Source organism: Podarcis filfolensis (genome assembly GCF_964270895.1).
Source record: "Podarcis filfolensis genome assembly, chromosome: 6".
Classification (NCBI taxonomy): domain Eukaryota; kingdom Metazoa; phylum Chordata; class Lepidosauria; order Squamata; family Lacertidae; genus Podarcis; species Podarcis filfolensis.
The window spans coordinates 90,383,113-90,402,316 of record NC_139609.1 but is presented as its reverse complement, the minus strand read 5'-3'; the positions used below and the strand labels follow the sequence as shown (position 1 = coordinate 90,402,316).

Here is a 19,204-nt window from a genome sequence, read left to right as displayed (position 1 = left end):
AGATCAGCAGGAGAGGCCTTGCTGGTGATGTTGCTGCCCTCGTAGGACTGGGGAGTGATGGCATGCAGGTCCTTCTCGGTGGTGGCCCCCAAATTTTGGAATTCATGTGCACCTAGTCCCAGCTTTGGGGATTTTCAGAAAACATGAAAAAGTTTCAGCTAGGCTTTTGGGAATGTGTAATTGTTGTTCATTTCCTGCAAATGATATTGTTTGTTGATTGTTGTTTTAACCCTTTAACACCTGTATTTTGTATTTTACTGCTTCATTGTGATGTAGCCTGTCCTGGGGCTGGTAATAAAAGTGCTTAATAAATAAATAATAAGACAAAATTTTAAAAACCCTATAACCATTTCTTGCAATTTAGTGGAAAATTATTTCCATACAGCTTTCAGATGAGAGTGTTTTATTCTCTTTATCCAGTTATGTATAATCTCTTCCAGCTACTGTAAGTTCAGATAGTGCTCTGAGGAATGAGTATCTATTACATCAGCTTATAATAGAACTGGGAATATCTATAATTGTGACATGATTGCATGATAATGTTGGGGCAGACCTATCCAGTATGTTATTTGAATCAAAAAAGATATAATTAAGCTTAGTATTGATAGTCAAGTACTGGACATATTTCAATTTTCTCTGAATTGTCATTTTAAAATAATCACAGAACAACCTGCTTTTCTCTGATCGGACAATGAGCTAGCCTAGAACATATAAGAGCAAAAATTCAATTTATGTTATTTTTGCTCATGGAACAGAAAAGTTTTGTTCTTGGATTGCTATTTTAAAGAAAACCATTTGCAGAGCTCATGGCGCATATCTTCCTACCTATTCTGAACATTTACAGCTCAATAGATCTGGTGGAACAGTAGGAAAAATGGATTCGCCCAATAAATTATTACATTCTTGCCATTGCAAAAACAAGTTCACCTCCCCCAGATGATTAATCATCTAAAGATTTCCCCTGTCCTCCCTCTCCGCTGCTCAGTGACTGGGATTTGGAAAGTTAATTCGTCTAGCACTGAAAGCTTCATAGTGGCAAAGGATTTATTTTTATCCAAGTAGCAAATCTGCCTGTCCATCCATCTACATCAGAAAGAAAATAACCCAGGTTAATAGTTAATAAATATGTTTATGTTTGACAAAATGTCAGGGTTAAAACCACTTGGGCCTGATTTAAAAATTATCTTTTGTACTTGGTATAGAGGCAGTGTGATCATGAAATTAAAGATGTGCATCAGATTTGGGCAAATTCCAAGCTGAAGCTGGTCATTTCAGACATATTTTGGGCCTGTCTAAACAGGGACAGGATTTTTCTGAAGCCTTCTGAACCAAAGCATGGACCTCTAATGGGATTCTGGATGTTTTGGAGATTTGGATATTGAAGAAACACCCCATAAGGCACGTCTTCCAAAAATGAATTCTTGTTTGCCATATAAGAAAAACGCCACAGTAGGATGGACGGAAAGCTCTTTTCGTGATGGACAGGTCTAGCTTCTAATCAGAGGGAATAGTTTTCCCAGGAGTCTCCAATCACAGTGTTTTGGAGAAGGGATGATGGAGTAATGTATCTCCTTGCTCTTGTTTGTTCTATATTCTTTACTAATGCTATTAGTGGCGTGCGTGTTTGTGTGGAGACAAATCAGCCCAGAATGTAAAAGATATAATTAAGCTGCAGGAATACAATCAGCCAACAAAATAAAACCCAAGGCTGTTTTATTTCTGAAGATCAATGCATGACAAAGTAGTACCATACAGTACAAAGGCTAATATCAAGAAATAGCTTTACACTTGGATCTAAAAATATCCAATATACAAATATGATGTTGATACATTTTGAGAGTATTGTTCCCTTTGACACATGAACTATTAACAGGTAGATTGGAGCACTTGTCATGTCAGTTGTTTATTTTTTTAAAAAATAGTAACATAAGAACTTCTGTGGGGTTTTCTTTAAATTGTGCACTTTTGTATTTCTGCCACAACAATGACATGTGTAGAATAGTTACATTGAACAAATATATGAATTTGCCAGTATAAGGGCAAAATGTTGTAAAAAAGGGGGGATGTTTCCATACTCACCATCTTGGTTGGAATTGCCATCGTTTTCAGTAAGCCTGTTGCTTTATGGTTCTTTCTGCATTAACCAATGTTCAAACCAGATCTGTGGGGTTTTTTTTTTTGTTTTAAAATAACGTTTAATATATAACTGCAGATTGTCCATTGTGGACTAACAAAAAGTTATTAAATTTATTTCGGGTTACTGCATCTTTAATTAAAAGCTTCCTCCTTGCAGGTTCTTTCACTTGGGTTGGTCTTTGTCAGGTGCAATAGCAGCATTACTCATGAATAGCCTCTTGGTTGTTCTCAAATAGCCTCACTTGCCCTTGAAATTCAGTTCTTCTTTCTGGGAAGGTAAAGGTAAAGGGACCCCTGACCATTAGGTCCAGTCGTGACCGACTCTGGGGTTGCGGCGCTCATCTCGCTTTATTGGCTGAGGGAGCCGGCGTACAGCTTCCGGGTCATGTGGCCAGCATGACTAAGCCGCTTCTAGCGAACCAGAGCAGTGCATGGAAACGCCGTTTACCTTCCCGCCGGAGCGGTACCTATTTATCTACTTGCACTCTGAGGTGCTTTTGAACTGCTAGGTTGGCAGGAGCAGGGACCGAGCAACGGGAGCTCACCCCGTTCCGGGGATTCAAACCGCTGACCTTCTGATCGGCAAGTCCTAGACTCTGTGGTTTAACCCACAGCACCACCCGCGTCTTTCTGGGAAGAGAAGGCTTTAATTATTTGTTTCCCCTCATTATTATTTCTCTTCTTTCCTTTGTAGTGGGAGATCATTATTTTGCAATAAAAAAAGTAAACCAACCAATAACAAAAGCCAGTAATTTCAGCCGATTATTAAATTGTGGGTACAGGAAATTATATTAGAGGACAATTCAGAGACTACTCAAAGGACAGTTAAGAGACTCGTTATCAGTAAGAGCAAAAGCTGCAAGGAGGAAGCTGCTAATTAACACTACAGGAGACTTTTGCTTCATGGGATGTGCCTCTGGGTTAGAGAAGGATTTTGGGGAGGTGGAATGTGAAACCATTTAAATTACACTTCAGGCTGATTGTTTAAAAGCAATTGCTTGGCAGGGCTAAACAACCTACTGGTAGAAGCAACCCATGGTATAAACTGACAGGTCTTTGCTTTCAAGTTTCCCTACAAAGTGCCTGTCAGAAGCCCCTCACTCCAGAAACTCACAGGTTTCCGGATACCTTCAAGATGCCCCCACACCTATTGTCCCTATGGTGAGAAGCTTGTGGCACCCCATACTCTGAAACTGAATGCAAAAACACAGAGAAAGACATAGTAGAGGCAGCCACATAGCTTTGGATCTTCTTACTTCTGGAGAGGTCCTGCTCTAAGTTCCTTTGTAAGTGGAGGCATGATTTATAAAGGAGAGGGCCTTTTCTGTGGTGGCACCCCAACACTTGAATGCTCACCCTAAGGAGGCTTGCTTAGCACTGACGTTACTAGGTTTTCAACCACAGGTGAAGTTCTTCCTATTTGCCCAGGAGTTTTAGATAGTACATAATATGTGGAATTGTGTTCTATTCTGTTTTTAGCTTCTTGGTTTTGTTGTTTTGCCTGTATCGTCTGGGTAGATGAGGCCAACCACGGAGCCAGGAATGACGTGGCTTCAGTGGCCAGCTCCTCCTCTTCCTCCTCCTCCTCCCGCAGAGGGGAAGGAGTGGGGAAACAGACCCTGACCAGTGGCGGCAGCAGAAGGTGGCAGCGCCGGCCATTGAAGCCATTGCTGCCGCTGTGTTTGATGTCCTGATGTCTCCCGATATCCTGACATCGTGTGCAATGTTGGCCCCCATTCTCCCTTGAAGGATGGCGCCTCTGCGTCCTGTCAACCCTAGCCTGAAACAGAATATGGACATACCATGGCAGAAATGGTTTGGCTGCAGCAGTGTGAAACATCCCTTTACAAATATCGGCTTCTCCTTTTGCTTTTCAGCTCGCAGCGGTGTCACTGCGCTCCATACCACAATCAAGAAAATAGAACTTGGAATTATTGTGCATGAACAGCTTTTGCCATGTCATGCAATTTTCATGATGGTCAAAAGAAAGAGAGAGAGAGGGAGAGATCTGTTGCCCTGTATAAAGAGGGCAATTTGATTAAAGCGAGCGGCGGTATTCAGAGCTAGCAATGTGATTGCCCTACGTTCGGAAAAAGACAGTTTGACATAACCAATGAAGGCATCTGTTTACTTTTCCTGTTTACACCATGTGTCTCCCTTAGGCCTCCCATCTGCCCTTCCATTACGTTGGCTTCTTTAAGACCGGAGTCACTGAAGCGAAACCTTGCTTGCTGTACAAAAGGCAAGATCGGCAGAGCATCACATGCACGGAAGCAGGACGGAGCTCAGGAAGAAGAAGAAGAAGAGGAAGAAGAAGCCGCCCATTCTGGATAAATTGATCAGAAGCACAATTCATTTTGGAGTCTGATTGCACACTTTGTCAAATGGATGGTGCTCTCCATAAAAAGCGGTTTGAAAAGTACATTTTCAAGAAGTCATATGGCGGACCCTTTTAATAGCTGCCATCCATCTGCTGTAGCTTTATTTCCCTGAATCTGCTCTCTCTTTTAAAACCTTCTAAAAGGCAAATGTCTTAGAATCGTCTCAACAGAAACGATCGCAGGGTTCATTTAACCCAATGGTCTCAAAACTGCACGCCCGGCTTGAAAATTGCTGAAGGTCTTGGCAGACTGTTTAATGATTTTCCTGCAATTGTGACATGTGGTGCTAGATGTGGGTTTCTGTGTTTCTTACATGTTGCATTTTATTGTATTACAATTTTGATTCAAATGGCAATGCAATAAAATGCAATATGAGAAACAAAGTAAGGAATAAAAATACGGTTGAAAATCAAGATGACTATTTCGTCCGATGGATGGGCAGTGGCGGAGCTTCATGCTCCAGCACTGGGGGGGGGGACAGCAGGCAGGGGTAGGGCTGGCGTGCGTCCCGGGGGCGTGGTGTGCCACCTGCAGGGGTGTGGCACTCGTCCTGGGGGGGGGGTGCGCCGCCTGTAGGGGCGTGTCGCTCAGCACAGGTGGGGGAGCAGCTGCGATGGGACCCCACCAGGATTGCGCTGCCCCCGCACTCCTCTTCCTCCGCCAGTGTGGATGGGATGTCTCCCATGTTCAGCCACAAATCCAACAGACCACAGAACACTTGAATGCAGCTCATCCCACAGGTTGGTAACTGATCTAGCGCAACTCTGTGCAAATGTAAGATTCCTTGATATTAAACCACCACCCATAAAACCTGAAGAAAGGATTTTCTCACATTTTCCATTCAGCAATCCATTTAGCTGTGCATGCACTTTCTGATAAGCAACCTCAGTCTGTGAATATATTCACCATTCAGCAATCTTTCTTTATGCAGAGTGAGGGAGCCACCTCAGTTGGCAGCTGCTGAGGGGTGGAGAGTGGACATTGCTGGGGGAGTCACCCCACAGCCTTGTGGGCCCTGTGTGTGGTGGAGCATTTAGCCTATCACCAGTGTTGAAGTAAGATGCAACTGCTGGTCTAGTCAAAAGGGAGAGGCGCCATTTTCTCCTCTACCACCATTGATGTAAGCCAGCTCTGCTCTACATAAGTAGTTTTCAAACTTCCCAGTTCCTGGGTTATCTCTTGTCAGAATTGTCTCATCTTTGCTATGGGACACCAGCTTGTTGCAAGGGATTCTGGGATATGTTCCATGGAACACAAGTTCATGCAAGGTCCTCCCTGGTCTGTCCTTGCAGTTAAGAATTACAGGAGAAGAATGGTAGTGAAGAAGCTGTCTTTTAGCCAAAGCCGTCACCAAGATACCCCCAATAAGCTTTTGAGGTGCTCCAGGTAATGGTTTTGCAGGCCACTGGCTGAAGCAAAGGCTCCTTGCTTCTCTCTGACCTCTCCTCACGCATCAAATGAGGCAGTCCTTTGATCATCCCTCAAGAGATTATGCATACCAGATGAGGCCAATCCAGTGCCAAATCCAGAATGTCTCATTCCTTTTATGTCTTCCTCCCTGCGTAAGAAGAAAAATCTGCAAAATGTCGCTAGCTGGTTTGGAGTTGTAATGTGCTACATTTTCAGGACTTTCAAAACAGATGCATGCAGATTATTCAAGCTGTTTTGTCAAATTATTATTAAAAAAATCAGATTTAAATAATAACGGAAATGGATCATCACACTGACATACAGCAAAGTGAACATTTATTCATGTATATAACATTATATACGTGTTGTCCTTGGGCCCTTTAAAAGTTCCCCTCCAAAGGATCTAAAAATGAATAAATCAAAATCAAAATCTAGGATGTCATAGGGAAAATGCAGTTACTGCTTTAATTTCTTTCCTGAAATAAATCTACCCATCCCCTTAGTTATTCCTAGAGTTTTTGCAGAGCTCTTTATGATTTATGTAACTTTATATAGATTTATTGAATTTGGTACAATGCTTACACGTGGTGCAACTTGGTTTATACATTGTTCCATGTTTTGCAATGTTACAAAATCACAGAATTTTAGAGTTGCAAGTAAGCTTGAAAGTCATCTGGTCCACCCCCCTGCTCTTTATCATTCACCCCAAAATAATGAATTTTAACCAAAATGTCTGCCTCCAGGAATTTGTTACATGCCAAAAGTACACAAGCGCAGACTTAAGTGCATATGTGTGTTTTTGCTTTTCTTTCTTTTGGCTTATTTTCTTGCATTTTCTTTTGATCTAAAGGCACAGTCATATCAGCTACTGTGTCCCTGTTGTGGTGAGTTCAAAAGTCAAAATTAGTTGTCCTTAAATCCTATTATCAATTGGGAGTAAAGCAACAGTGTTTGCAATAAGATGTCAGAACTGGGAGTGGCTTACAGGCAATCTATTCTTCCCTGATTCTTTTGTAAGTAACTACCTCTAGGTAGTTTTTCTAAGGCTCCTCCAGTCAGTATTCATTAACCTCATGAGAGGGTTGCCATATTTAAAGAAAAGTTGTTGAGCTTCCTAGTTCTGTTGGCAAAAACCCGGACATTTTGCCGGACGCTAATTTCACCGTTTGAATCCTGGACGTGCCCAGGAAATTGTGGATGTATGGCAACCATACTTCATGATGGCCACATCTAAGTCTCTACCCAGGATGGATTTGTTTGCCAGGATTAATAAACCTTAAGTTTCTTTATTATTTCACCAGCAGTCATACCAGATGATATAATTCTGCACTTGGCTGCAAAATATATACACCAAAGCCTAGCACTAACATATCCCCAAATAATAAGGGAGTTTTCAAGTTCCCCAGCATGGTACAGTCTAGCAACAGATAAATCAGGCCCAGCTGAGCAGACTTTAGATTTGGAAAGAACTGGATTATCAGATACGGATCCCCCCAAACATGCTACAGTTTTCCCTAGCAGAGATTCAGCCATTGAGTTTTGCCTTCATGCTTAGTTGCTCAGGCAGCACATCACCAAAAGCTGTGATGTTTAGAATGGAGGCTGGGGAGAACAGATGTCTTTCTCATTCTCCAACTACACTTGTTGTTACACCACTGATCACTAGCTGCCATGCCAAGGAACTATTTGGGAGGGGAGGAAATCCTGGGAAACAGAGAAGCAATGCAAGGCAAACCTATGTCCTGCATGCTGAAGAGTTGAATCTGCCTTTAGGAAATCACCATATTAATATCAGTCTCAGTATGGTGCAGTGGATAGGGGCTGGACTTAGAACTAGGGAGATTAGGTTCATCTCAGCCATGATGCTCAGTGGGTGACCTTAGGACAGCTTCCCCCAACCTGGTGCTCTTCAGATGTTATTGGATGATAGCTTTCATCATCTCTGACCATACATTGTATTGGCTGGGACTGATGGCTCCAGCAACATACAGAGGGCCCTATGCCTGTAGAAAGAGAAGAGTTTCCCCTCCATCTCTTTAGGTATACAGCTGAGGGAGGGTAACTTTGCAACCATGAAGCTGCAAAGATGTCACATTGGTTGGGACTGATGGCAGCTGGAATCCGAACCATCGGGAGGACATCAGGTTTGGGGAAGGCTGAGCTTAGGCTGGTCACCATGTCTCTCTTTTTTCTATAAATAATTTTTATTCATTTTCAATGAAATCCTCCAATTAACAACAAATCCAATCAAATCATTCCAAATTACAATAATAATACCACCAATTATATATTACAATTACAAAAAAATAATAATTCAAAAGCGGACTCCCCATGTTCCAGATGTCTTGAGATTTTGCCTTGATTAAAGTCTCTGCGTTCTTCGCTATTGTTCATTTCATAACTCTGATTTTAACCATCCTTATTTTCTCAAACCATCAGTAGCTGTTCTGTAACTCCCTGTCTTTTCCCCTCCACTCCCTTAAATTGTTAGCATACAAGAGGTATTTTTTATTCCATATTGTTGGCTGGCCACCATGTCTCAACCCAACTTACTATGCAGAGTTGTTGGTGAAGAAAAAATGGAGAGTACCCTCTTTTTAATACCTTATCCAGACTCAGTTTTCCACTGCCATTTAGCTGCTACTGCCATACCTGCTACTTACAATTTCCTAATTTCTTCCCTCATCTCTTCTTCATTATCTACTGTAGATTGCAATTGCTCTGAGCAACTCCTTGATCTGTATGGCACCTTGCATATGATTGGCATGACACAAGTGTTACACAGTTGTAGACACAGCCGCTTGAACTCGACCAATAATCAAAGCTGGATGTGTCTCCTCTGCCTCAAGTGAATCCCAGCGCTATATAAAGGATGCAACAACTTTCCCCTTTCTCTCCTAGCAAGTATGGTATATTTTTCCAGGCACCCTTGCCTTTGCCTGCATCATTACTGTACAATGGTAGCATTGCCTGGAGGCTTTGATCAAGGAACATGGCCCTGCTATGACAGGCACATACACAAATAATAACAACAGTGGTTTCCTAGGCCAAAATATTGAAATATTATTAAAAACGTAACCCAAGATGGCACCATGGACTTTCCAAGGCACCCCACCCTCCCCTTATCAAATGAAAGGGAGCCACACTGGTTCTCCCAAACACTCATTGCAGAACCTGAATTCATCCCCAAACCCAAAAGTACAAGAATAACCTCATTCCCTGAGTATTGCATGCCCTTCTTTATTGAACAATTTACATTCCTCTTTCTTTAAAGACCTGTTGGATAAGTTTCCCTTCTCCCACCCTAAAAGCAACAACCCCCATTCACTAAAAACCAAACCAACCCCCAACCACAATACCTACCCAGCTTCTATACCAGCTTAAGATCACCAGGAGAGGTGGGTCTTTTCCAACACCCCTGTGGCACTTCTAACTGAGAAATGGATGAACTGCAGTACAAGAAGCATTCAAGCTTGGCCAACACTGACTCCATAAATGTTTATGCTTCCTGGATGACGTCACAGGCAACTTCTATGCTGGATCAAAATTACACAACATGGAGACGTTACTCACAAAAGGCAGAGGCCGATGAATTAACATAACCCCAAAGTTAATCTGTAGAACAGAGGTCTACTCATTCCCATGTATGACAACCAGCTAAACACATTCATGCTATGGTGAATTTGGAGGTCATGTATGAAAGCAGTACAGCCCTCTTCTCAAGCTCTGATTCTGCCTTGAATCAAGACGCTTGTTCATTCCTTCCTTGACAATGCCCAAGTCTCAATATGTGGTTTCTCTGGTGACTTGGCTGGAGAAGGTATGGTTGCTGGAGATGCTGTTGGACTTCCTGTTGAACTTGGTCCTCTTCTTCTTCTTTCTCCATGGCAGGCACACAAACATGAGCGTGGAGAGGAAGATTTGGCGGAAGTTGGCAGAGACCAGGTTGTACAAGACTGGGTTGATGGCTGAACTGACATAGAAGAGGATGTTTGTCAGCATGTAGAAGTAGTGGTAGAAGTCAAAAAGGAAGCTAAAGGGAGAGAAGAAAAGGAGGGGCAAATGAGCAAGGAAAAAAACCAGATGGCTGAGTTGTGTAACAAGTCATCATGATAATTCATCATCATTTTAGTGCACATTCCTCCAAACATACTCTATTCAGTTTTGCTAAATGTACAAATTTTTTCAAAGCATTTCCCCCAAATATAAACCTCTCCTCCTCCAAGAGGGGAGGTGTTGTGGGCAGGATGCGATTACTGTGTCACGCAGGGGGTGTTATGCCCCCTGCCCCACTCACCTGGCTGGCGCACCACGCCCACAGGTAAGCGCCCAACTGGGTGGCTTGGAGGGGGCGTGGTTTGCAGTTTAAGATACTGCTGTGCCAGCCAGTCTGCCTCATTTTCTGCCTTCTCATCGCGAGTCACCCACCCTCAGAGCTTAGGGCTTAGTTTTTTCTCTTGACCTTGCTATGGACCCTAGGTTGGTCACCCAGGTTGCCCAGGGGGCCTGGTAGGATTTTTCCCATCTGGCATTAGGCCTTTTGGTTTTTTCACCTACCTCGTAGCAATCGTCACAACATTCTTGGTATTGCCGGTTAGGTTAGGCATTGGAATGTGTTGTTGATGTGTGGAAGGGCTAGGTGTGGCCATCGCCTACCCCTTCAAATTTTGGGTATTCCGTTAAAGGAATCTGGCGGTCGTGGATCCTGTCCGATGTCTGTGTGGCGGGGGGCCATGGCACGACCCTCTGTGACATCAGAGGGGAGCTTATAGTTGTATTAGCATCAACAGGCTCCACCTTCTGGTGAATAAACCCCCTTTGGGCTCACCCCTCTCCGAGTGGGTGGAGTCAGTCTGTCCTGGTCCAATGCCTAAGCCAATACCTTCTCACTGGCTGTAATCAATAAAGTTGTGGCCTTTTCTTGCCCATTAACCTTATATTCTGTGTCTGTGTGTCTTCATTCCACAAAGCGGGAATCGGGTCCTCGAACCACAATGCTTTCTTGCCTGTTATTTTTGCTAATATATGAATATATATGCACTTTTGCTCTAGTTCATGCATATGTGTACACATTACTTGGCTGGAATTTCAAGGGACAAAGATTTGACTTGGAGTCATGCACTGGGCCTGAGGTTGTCCCTTCTGTCTCCTTCAGTGGAGAAGGAACCCTAGGAGAGCAAAAAGCTGAGATGGTGGATAAGCACATACACACCTCTTGCTCAAGCTTCCAGTGTCAGGTTCAGGGTCTAGCAACTTGGACTTCCTTTAGGAAGTTCTTGACCTTATGGATTTAGGGGCTATGAAACCTCCTAGTTCTATGAACTTGGCTCAGGGTCATTGGCTGGAGATGCAATCAGAGGGACCTGGATCACCAGAACTTCTTCCCTTGAAGGATGAGGGAAAAGGGTAAAGGAGGCCCGAGCCATTATCCAGCCAATACTTCCAGCAGGATGGCAGCTTTCCCCTGAGAGTAGTTGTCCTCTTCTAAGAGGCCAGGAGTCACCTGATTGGGTAGGGGTAAAGGATGCAAGGGTGTTGGCCACTGTGATTTGCATTGAAACATACTGCAGTTATTGCACAGAACTCGGTTACTCACTCTGACCACTGATTTTCTGGCACATAGCAATACATAAGTCGCCGTACATGATACGGAAGCCAGCAGACAACAAAGGCAATCACAACAGCTCCTGCAATGGACAAAAATACCGATTAGTCTCTGTAGTCGGTGCGGTCTGCACTTTCGTTGCATTGCAAGGCAAGTTGATGATTTGCACCCCGTGCTACGTTAAATCAGTATCCCACAACCAGGGGCAAAAACTGGCTCACCTAACTGTTTGCAATCATTGCAACAACACAAGTTCTGCATGAAAAAGTTAGGAATGATTTTCAGCTTTCCACCCTGGAGGGCTCTTATGCATGAAGGAGGACTTTGCTGCAAAGAAAGGAATGCAGATGGAAGGGGAAATAATGATTCAGTAGAGGGAGGGTGGGGAATTTGCATTTCCTTGAGGGTAATTTGTTGGGCCACTCACCTGCAATGGGTCAAACTCGATCCAGTGGTGGGCTTGGGACCACAGTAAACAATGATGTGGATCAGAGTGGACCCTGATGGTTCCTTTGTAGCCATGCAACTTAGATGGCATCTAAGTTGGTGGCCATCAATGCCTTGTGTGGGAGCAAATTCCGTAGCTTAATAATGTACTATGTGAAGAACTTAATTTTGTCTGTGTGGTGTAGCGCAATGGGTCAGTGCTTCTGTCTGCTGACCAGAAATTTGGTGGTTTGAGCCCACCCAAGGGCAGTTGTGGGTAGGATTCCTGCACTTCAGGGGGTTGGAGTAGATGACCCTTGTGGGTCCCTTCTAACTCTGATTCTCTGATACTACGATTCAAGTCCATCATTCAGCTTAGAAAGCATCACTTCCTTTCTTTTTTGGGCATCACCTCTCCCTCTGACAGCACTTCCTGCCTGAGGACCACCTGTTCAGCAGGAGTTCAACCCAAGCCAGAAAACAAACAAACAAACAAACCACAAGCCCATCTGTCTTTGTCGAGAAAGAAAATTGGACCATCCTTTGGAAACCTGCAGCGTGACATGGCTGAAGACTGAGCCTATTTCCAATAAGCAGAAAAATCCATTTCGGAATCTGATCTTTTAATTTGTTAGGGCTTTGAGAACAACCTTCTTATCTGGAGGCAATAAGCTGTTTGAAAGACTTCTGTAATGATGGAATGGTATCATAGATATGTTGGTATACGAGCGCTCTCCATGGTGCTGAAAACGGCAGATAGTATTTTGCAGCTTAGAGCTGAAACAGCAAGACAGATAGGACTGGGTGAAACTATGGGTCACTAAATTGACTTAATATAACACACAGATAGATACTAAATATTAGTGCAGGAGCTAGCTATAACCTATCAGACAACACCTGCAGCATTTGAGATGGCATTCTGCCTGCCCCTTCTCCAAGTCGCACCATAAAAGTAAGTAGGGGAGATTCCTGCATCATTTTCCCCTAGAGTCAAGTGCATCAGTCCCCAGAAACCACAATGCAGAGCAGGTGAAACAAACTGTACAAAGAGCCAATAGCAGGCAAATTAAAAATCCCTACTCAGCCCCAAAGCAACCTATTAGATAATGGCCCTGTATGATAGGTGTCAGGGGCTCGTCTGAATCGGATGCCAGAGGCTGGTCTGACTCTGAAGATGGAGGAATGAGGTCACAGACAGAGCAGTCTCTAACAGAGAGGGAGGGGGAGGATCCCTCTTGTTTTCCATGTTCCCAGAAGCAGTGAGACCAGCGGATTCAGTCGGGGGAAGAGCTGGACAGCTTTGAGATAGTAGCTAGGCAACCAGGAGGGAGGGAGTGTTTAGGAGATTCTCCTAAACCACATTGAGAGTGGTGGAGAAGTTCCCCCCCAAACTCAGAGGACTGAAAGGATCAAGGAACAAAGGAAGCACAGGGGAGGGACAGGTGGCCGATGGCAAACTTTTTGCTGCAGAAGGGGAGGAGATTCAGAGTGAGCAGCTGCCATCCGTGGGGAGGGTTGCTTAATGCTGCTCTCAGTATGTTGTTGTAAATAAAATGGACTATAAACCTGCCAGAGGCTAGCTACTTCTTATCAGAAGCTACTGGAGGGAGGGGAAAACTCCCGTGCCTGCCAGCGTACCTGACAATATGTTAGGCTGAGAGGTAGTGACTAACCCAAGGTCGCTAACACTAGTTTCTCCATATGTGAATCATCAGCTTTGCATGCAGAAGGCCCCAGGCTCAGTTCCCAACATCTGGGAATGTCCCTTGTCTGAAATTCTGGAGAGCTGCTGTTGGTTAGTGTAGACGATACTGAGCTAGATGGAGAACTGGTAGTCTCAAGGTAAGGAGACATCCTGCCTTCTATGTTTCAGGTCTGACCAGGTACAGAGGTACCTCGGGTTAAGTACTTAATTCATTCCAGAGGTCCGTTCTTAACCTGAAACTGTTCTTAACCTGAAGCACCACTTTAGCTAATGGGGCCTCCCACTGCCGCTGTGCCGCCTCCGGAGCACAATTTCTGTTCTCATCCTGAAACAAAGTTCTTAACCCAAGGTACTATTTCTGGGTTAGTGGCGTCTGTAACCTGAAGCATCTTTAACCTGAAGCGTCTGTAACCCGAGGTACCTCTATACTTCTAATAATTGTTTAGCCTAAAATAGAAGAATGAGGCTGCAGTTTTGGGTTTGGCTCTCTGGGCTTTGCATCCCTGCTGCCACAAATCAAGGCTAGGGACCAAGTAGATAAAGTCCTACTTGGAGGCTTTACAGTGGTACCTCGGGTTACATACGCTTCAGGTTACAGGCTCCACTAACCCAGAAATAGTACCTCGGGTTAAGAACTTTGCTTCAGGATGAGAACAGAAATTGTGTTCCGGCGGCCCGGCGGCAGCAGGAGGCCCCATTAGCTAAAGTGGTGCTTCAGGTTAAGAACAGTTTCAGGTTAAGAATGGACCTCCGGAATGAATTAAGTTCTTAACCCGAGGTACCACTGTATATTGAGGATATAAATGAGACTTGCATGGAACTGTCCGCAGAACTGTATCCAAGGAGACCAAATCTCTCTCCCTCTTTGCACCTCCAAGTTTATCTCAGATACATCTAATTGCATATCTCAATTTTTAATAGCAGTGTGATTGCATTGAATATTATAACATTACCATAAATAGGTTACTAATTGGTTATTTATTTTCTGAGTCATGGCAACTAATTTTATATACCAATAGGCAGATATAGAGTCTAATTGCAGAGAAGTTCTTTAAGAGTATCAGAGGCCACAAACAAGCATTCAGATCTCTGCCAATTCACCCCAGTTCCTTCCTGTAGAGTTCCATGACAAGTCTGGATCAGGACAAATACTAAATTTCCATAATTTCTAAATCTTGATCCAAAAGTTCTGGCAGCCATTAGAAATTCTGCTTGACATTTCAAGGAATCAACTTACTATCTGTTCTTACATTAACAAGCATGACATATGATTGGCATCTCTACATTTTCAAGACTTTTTATTTTTTTCCACGAATCCTTGATATTTCTGCCCTTAGCTGCTAATACCATCTTAATTTTTGCCTGCAGAAAAAAATGCACATAGCCCTAAAGACTACACAATCCATGATGCAGTGGGGTGTGAAAAGATGGGCAAACATTCAGTGAACCATCTATGCTACCTGTTGGTACCTCACATCCAGGTACAGGCACTTGAGAGAATGAACACTTTGCTGTGTCAGTGCCATGAGTTTGTTTGTTTCTTCCTGAGGAACTTGAGCAGATTTTTGGAGAACCAGATCCCCATCAGTGGTTATTAGCTACGAAAGGTAAATAGAAGCAGGAGACCACCAAATGGCACTTTCTGGAGGCAAAAATGAAGAGAAAACATCCTGTTGCAGGAGTGCCTTGCTTTCAGAAGCACTCACATAGGCCATGGTGACAACTGCCCCATGTCATCATCTGCCTCCAGCTTCTTACAATCACAGGGCCTTCTCAGTAGTGGTGCCAAACCCGTGGAATGCCCTCCCATTGGATGTCAAGGAGATAAATAACTATACAACTTTCAGAAGACATCTGAAGGCAGCCCTCTATCGGGAAGTTTTTAAAGTTTGATGTTTAATAATAATAATAATAATAATAATAATAATAATAATAATAATAATTTATTTTTATCCCACCCTCCCAAGCTGAAGCTGGGCTCAGAGCGGCTAACAACAATAAAAGTAACACAGTTTACATAAAATCACAATCAATTAATTGAAATGCATTCTAAAATCAATTCAAAATCAAATTAATGGCAACCATTGGGCTAGAGTTCTACGAGGATTACCAAAGGAGGGGGTCAGACTGCACCTTGGCCAAAGGCCTGGTGGAACAGCTCTGTCTTACAGGCCCTGCAGAAAGATGTCAAGTCCCACAGGGCCCTAGTCTCTTGTGACAGAGCGTTCCACCAGATCGGGGCCACAGCCAAAAAAGCCCTGGCTCTGGTTGAGGCCAGCCTAACCTCCCTGTAGCCAGGGATCTCCAAGACGTTTTTATTTGAAGACTGTAAGGTCCTCTGTGGGACATACCAGGAGAGGTGGTCCCGTAGGTACGAGGGTCCTAGGCCGTATAGGGCTTTAAAGGTTAAAACCAGCACCTTAAACCTGATCCTGTACTCCACCGGGAGCCAGTGCAGCTGGTATAGCACCGGGTGACTGTGATCCCACGGCAAGGACCCCGTAAGGAGTCTTGCCGCGGCATTCTGCACCCGCTGGAGTTTCTGTGTCAGTCTCAAGGGCAGCCCCACGTAGAGTGAGTTATTATGGTTTTATATTTGTTGGAAGGTACCAGAGTGGCAGGATGTGGGTGGAGCTGTGGGTTAAACCACAGAGCCTAGGACCTGCCAATCAGAAGGTCGGCGGTTCGAATCCCCACGACGGGGGTGAGCTCTCATTGCTCGGTCCCTGCTCCTGCCAACCTAGCAGTTCGAAAGCACGTCAAAGTGCAAGTAGATAAATAGGTACCACTCCGGTGGGAAGGTAAGCGGCATTTCCGTGCGCTGCTCTGGTTCGCCAGAAGCGGCTTAGTCATGCTGGCCACATGACCCGGAAGCTGTACTCCGGCTCCCTCGGCCAATAAAGCGAGATGACCGCCGCAACCCCAGAGTCGGCCACGACTGGACCTAATGGTCAGGGGTCCCTTTACCTTTACCCAGAGTGGCTGGGTCAACCCAGTCAAATGGGTGGGGCAGAATTGCAGAATTATAGAATTGCAGAGTCGGAAGGGACCCTGAGGGCCATCTGGTCCAACCTCCTGCAATGCAGGATTATCTAATTAGATAATCTAGTTATCTTCATCATCATCACATGTGGAAGCTCATTTTAGCTGCTAAGGCCAAATGCTACTGACAGACCACCCCTCCTAGGGTGGGGAACCTCAGGCCTCCCTCCCTGATCCTTTGAACCTCTCCCCAGTCCACACCCTTCAATGGCTTTCTTCAAGGCTAGTGTGTGTACTTGAGCTCGGATAAGGCCCCTTGCTTGTCTGGATGTCAACAGGGCTGTGGGGCAGCTTTGACTTAGGCCTTTACTCACACCAACTGCTACTGAGCATGTGACTGCATTTGTTCACATTCATCCATCCCTACCTTTGGCTCTCTTCCCTTCCTCCCACTGCTAAAACTTGGACTGTAAGCTCCTTGCAGGCATAGACCTACCTCTGTTTGTTTGCAGAACTCCGCAAACGCAGACACACATTGATGGTGCTGCATGCATAAGGATACATAAGAACTACAGCCATCTATAGGCATAATTTTCTGGGGCTCACACAAAAACAAGTTTATTGCCTCCAAGGCAGGAAAAGGCCAGTAGCTCTTAGAAAACCAATGGCACTCCAGGTGAGTTCTTTGAAGTTTTCCCACTTGGGTGGTATTGGCAAATGAGCTGAAAGGCTACGATCCCAGGCAGAGCAACCTGTTTAATGAATTGCCAAATGAGCTTAATTCACAAACTGGCACAAGCCAATAAATTGTTTGGAATTGGATCTGCCTAATTAGTCTGGGGAATTAGCCTGGGGAAGGAAAGGGAAAAAAGTACAGACCCGTTTATTGACCAATAAAAAGTTTTAAATCTCTCCAGAGCTACAGCTTTTTTTGCTCAAGGGTTAGGGCTGATTCAGCTGTCCCCACAGCTATAATAATAATAATAATAATAATAATAATAATAATTATTATTATTTATACCCTGCCCATCTGGCTGGGTTTTCCCAGCCACTCTGGGCGGCTTCCAACAAAATATTAAAATACAATAGTCCGTCAAACATTAAAAGCTTCCCTAAACAGGGCTGCCTTCAGATGTCTTCAAAAAGTCTGGTAGTTGTTTTTCTCTTTGACATCTGGTGGGAGGACATTCCACAGGGCGGGTGCCACCACCGAGAAGGCCCTCTGTCTGGTTTCCTGTAACTTGGCTTCTTGCAGGGAGGGAACCGCCCGAAGGGCCTCAGCACTGGACCTCAATGTCCGGGCAGAACGATGGGGGTGGAGATGCCCCTTCAGGTATACTGGACCGAGGCTGTTTAGGGCTTTAAAGGTCAGTACCAACACTTTGAATTGTGCTCGGAAACATACTGGTCAATGAGGTTCCCACATAGCATCACACCCCATCTTAAGAACAGAATCCTGCTGGGCTGCAGGATCATGAGGAGTGTTTCTGTGCTTCAGAAATTATAGAGATAATATAAAATGAAAGTTGAAATGTTTGTGAGAAAGGCTGAATGTTGAAATGTGAAGGTTGTGTTTGCAAGAAAACCAAGAGATTAGGACAGAACAAAACGTATGCAGGAGCTATTGCTATAACAGTTGAGGATAAAGGGAGGGGATGATAAGAATGTTGCTATGCCTTGTGATTAAACCAGTAGAAGCTAGTAGAAGGAAGTTCTGCCATATTTAGGCACATCTGCCCCTTTGCTTGTAAGTGTATAAATGTTTGTGCTTTTCCCTATTTTGTATGTCACTCCTCAACTATTTGCAAACCCAAATAAATGTCCTACTTGACTGGCAATTGGCTTCGGGATCTTATTGGCCATGCAGCCTGAATCCACAGGGTATTGGACCCCAATATTTCCCCAACATCTGCAAGAGTATTATCCATTTCCTAGGAAGAAATTGGGGCATTAATGTCAAAGCCTCCGGTGGGCTCTGTCCTGGCTCTTACTTGTAAGTAAGAAATAGATGTTTATTCAGACACAGCCTCAGGAGCAGACACAAAGCTCAAGGGTCACGGTTCAGGAGTTCAAGAGTAGAGCAAGAAGCTTGGAAGTGGATGGAAGCAACAAAGATGTCCCAACAAGTTTCCATGCCCCACCCGCCAAGCTTTTAAAGATGAGCCATGGCATGAGGATCAGTGTTCCAGGATGATAGGAATTGTAGCCCAACAACATTTGGAGAGCTGTGAGTTCCTGAGTCCTGTTGCTAGGAGTGGTAGTTAGAGAGAGAGTGTGTGTCTGTAGATGTGACATACTGTGATGGCCTGGGATTCACACTCGGAGGCTGAACCTGAGGAATCCCAGCCTGCAAAGGATTCCCCGCCTCCAGAACCAGCTGAGCCAGGGCTGGGGCTTGAGCCTGAAGGGTCCTCACCTGTGCTGAATCCTCAGGTGCAGGCACCAGCTGAGTCTGCTCTGGCTCCTGAGGGGATGGAGGACCCATTGCCTGCAGGTGCTCCACTGTCAGCCCCATCAGAGGAAGGTGAGGTTGCCTCTGGGTCCGGTAACCTTCCAGCC

The 19,204-nt window shown here is 44.5% G+C and overlaps 1 protein-coding gene across 2 annotated transcripts in view; it reads right to left on the bottom strand.

Annotated features, from left to right (window-relative positions):
* Window positions 1-1,696: 1,696 nt before the first annotated feature.
* The window catches only part of NTSR1 (neurotensin receptor 1), a 128,820-nt gene continuing 111,312 nt past the window's right edge, over window positions 1,697-19,204 (bottom strand). The window contains exons 3-5 of one of the 2 annotated variants that reach the window (XR_014549193.1): window positions 11,524-11,614; window positions 6,017-9,960; window positions 1,697-2,161 (exon numbers count right to left, since the gene is read on the bottom strand). Coding sequence is in view for 1 of the 2 variants with exons in the window: in XM_083618964.1 (XP_083475090.1) it covers window positions 9,711-9,960; window positions 11,524-11,614 (341 nt within the window). In the remaining variant the exon portion in view is untranslated. Of the gene's footprint in view, window positions 2,162-5,435; window positions 9,961-11,523; window positions 11,615-19,204 lie in introns of those variants that run through there. The other variant, XM_083618964.1, reaches the window with a different exon arrangement.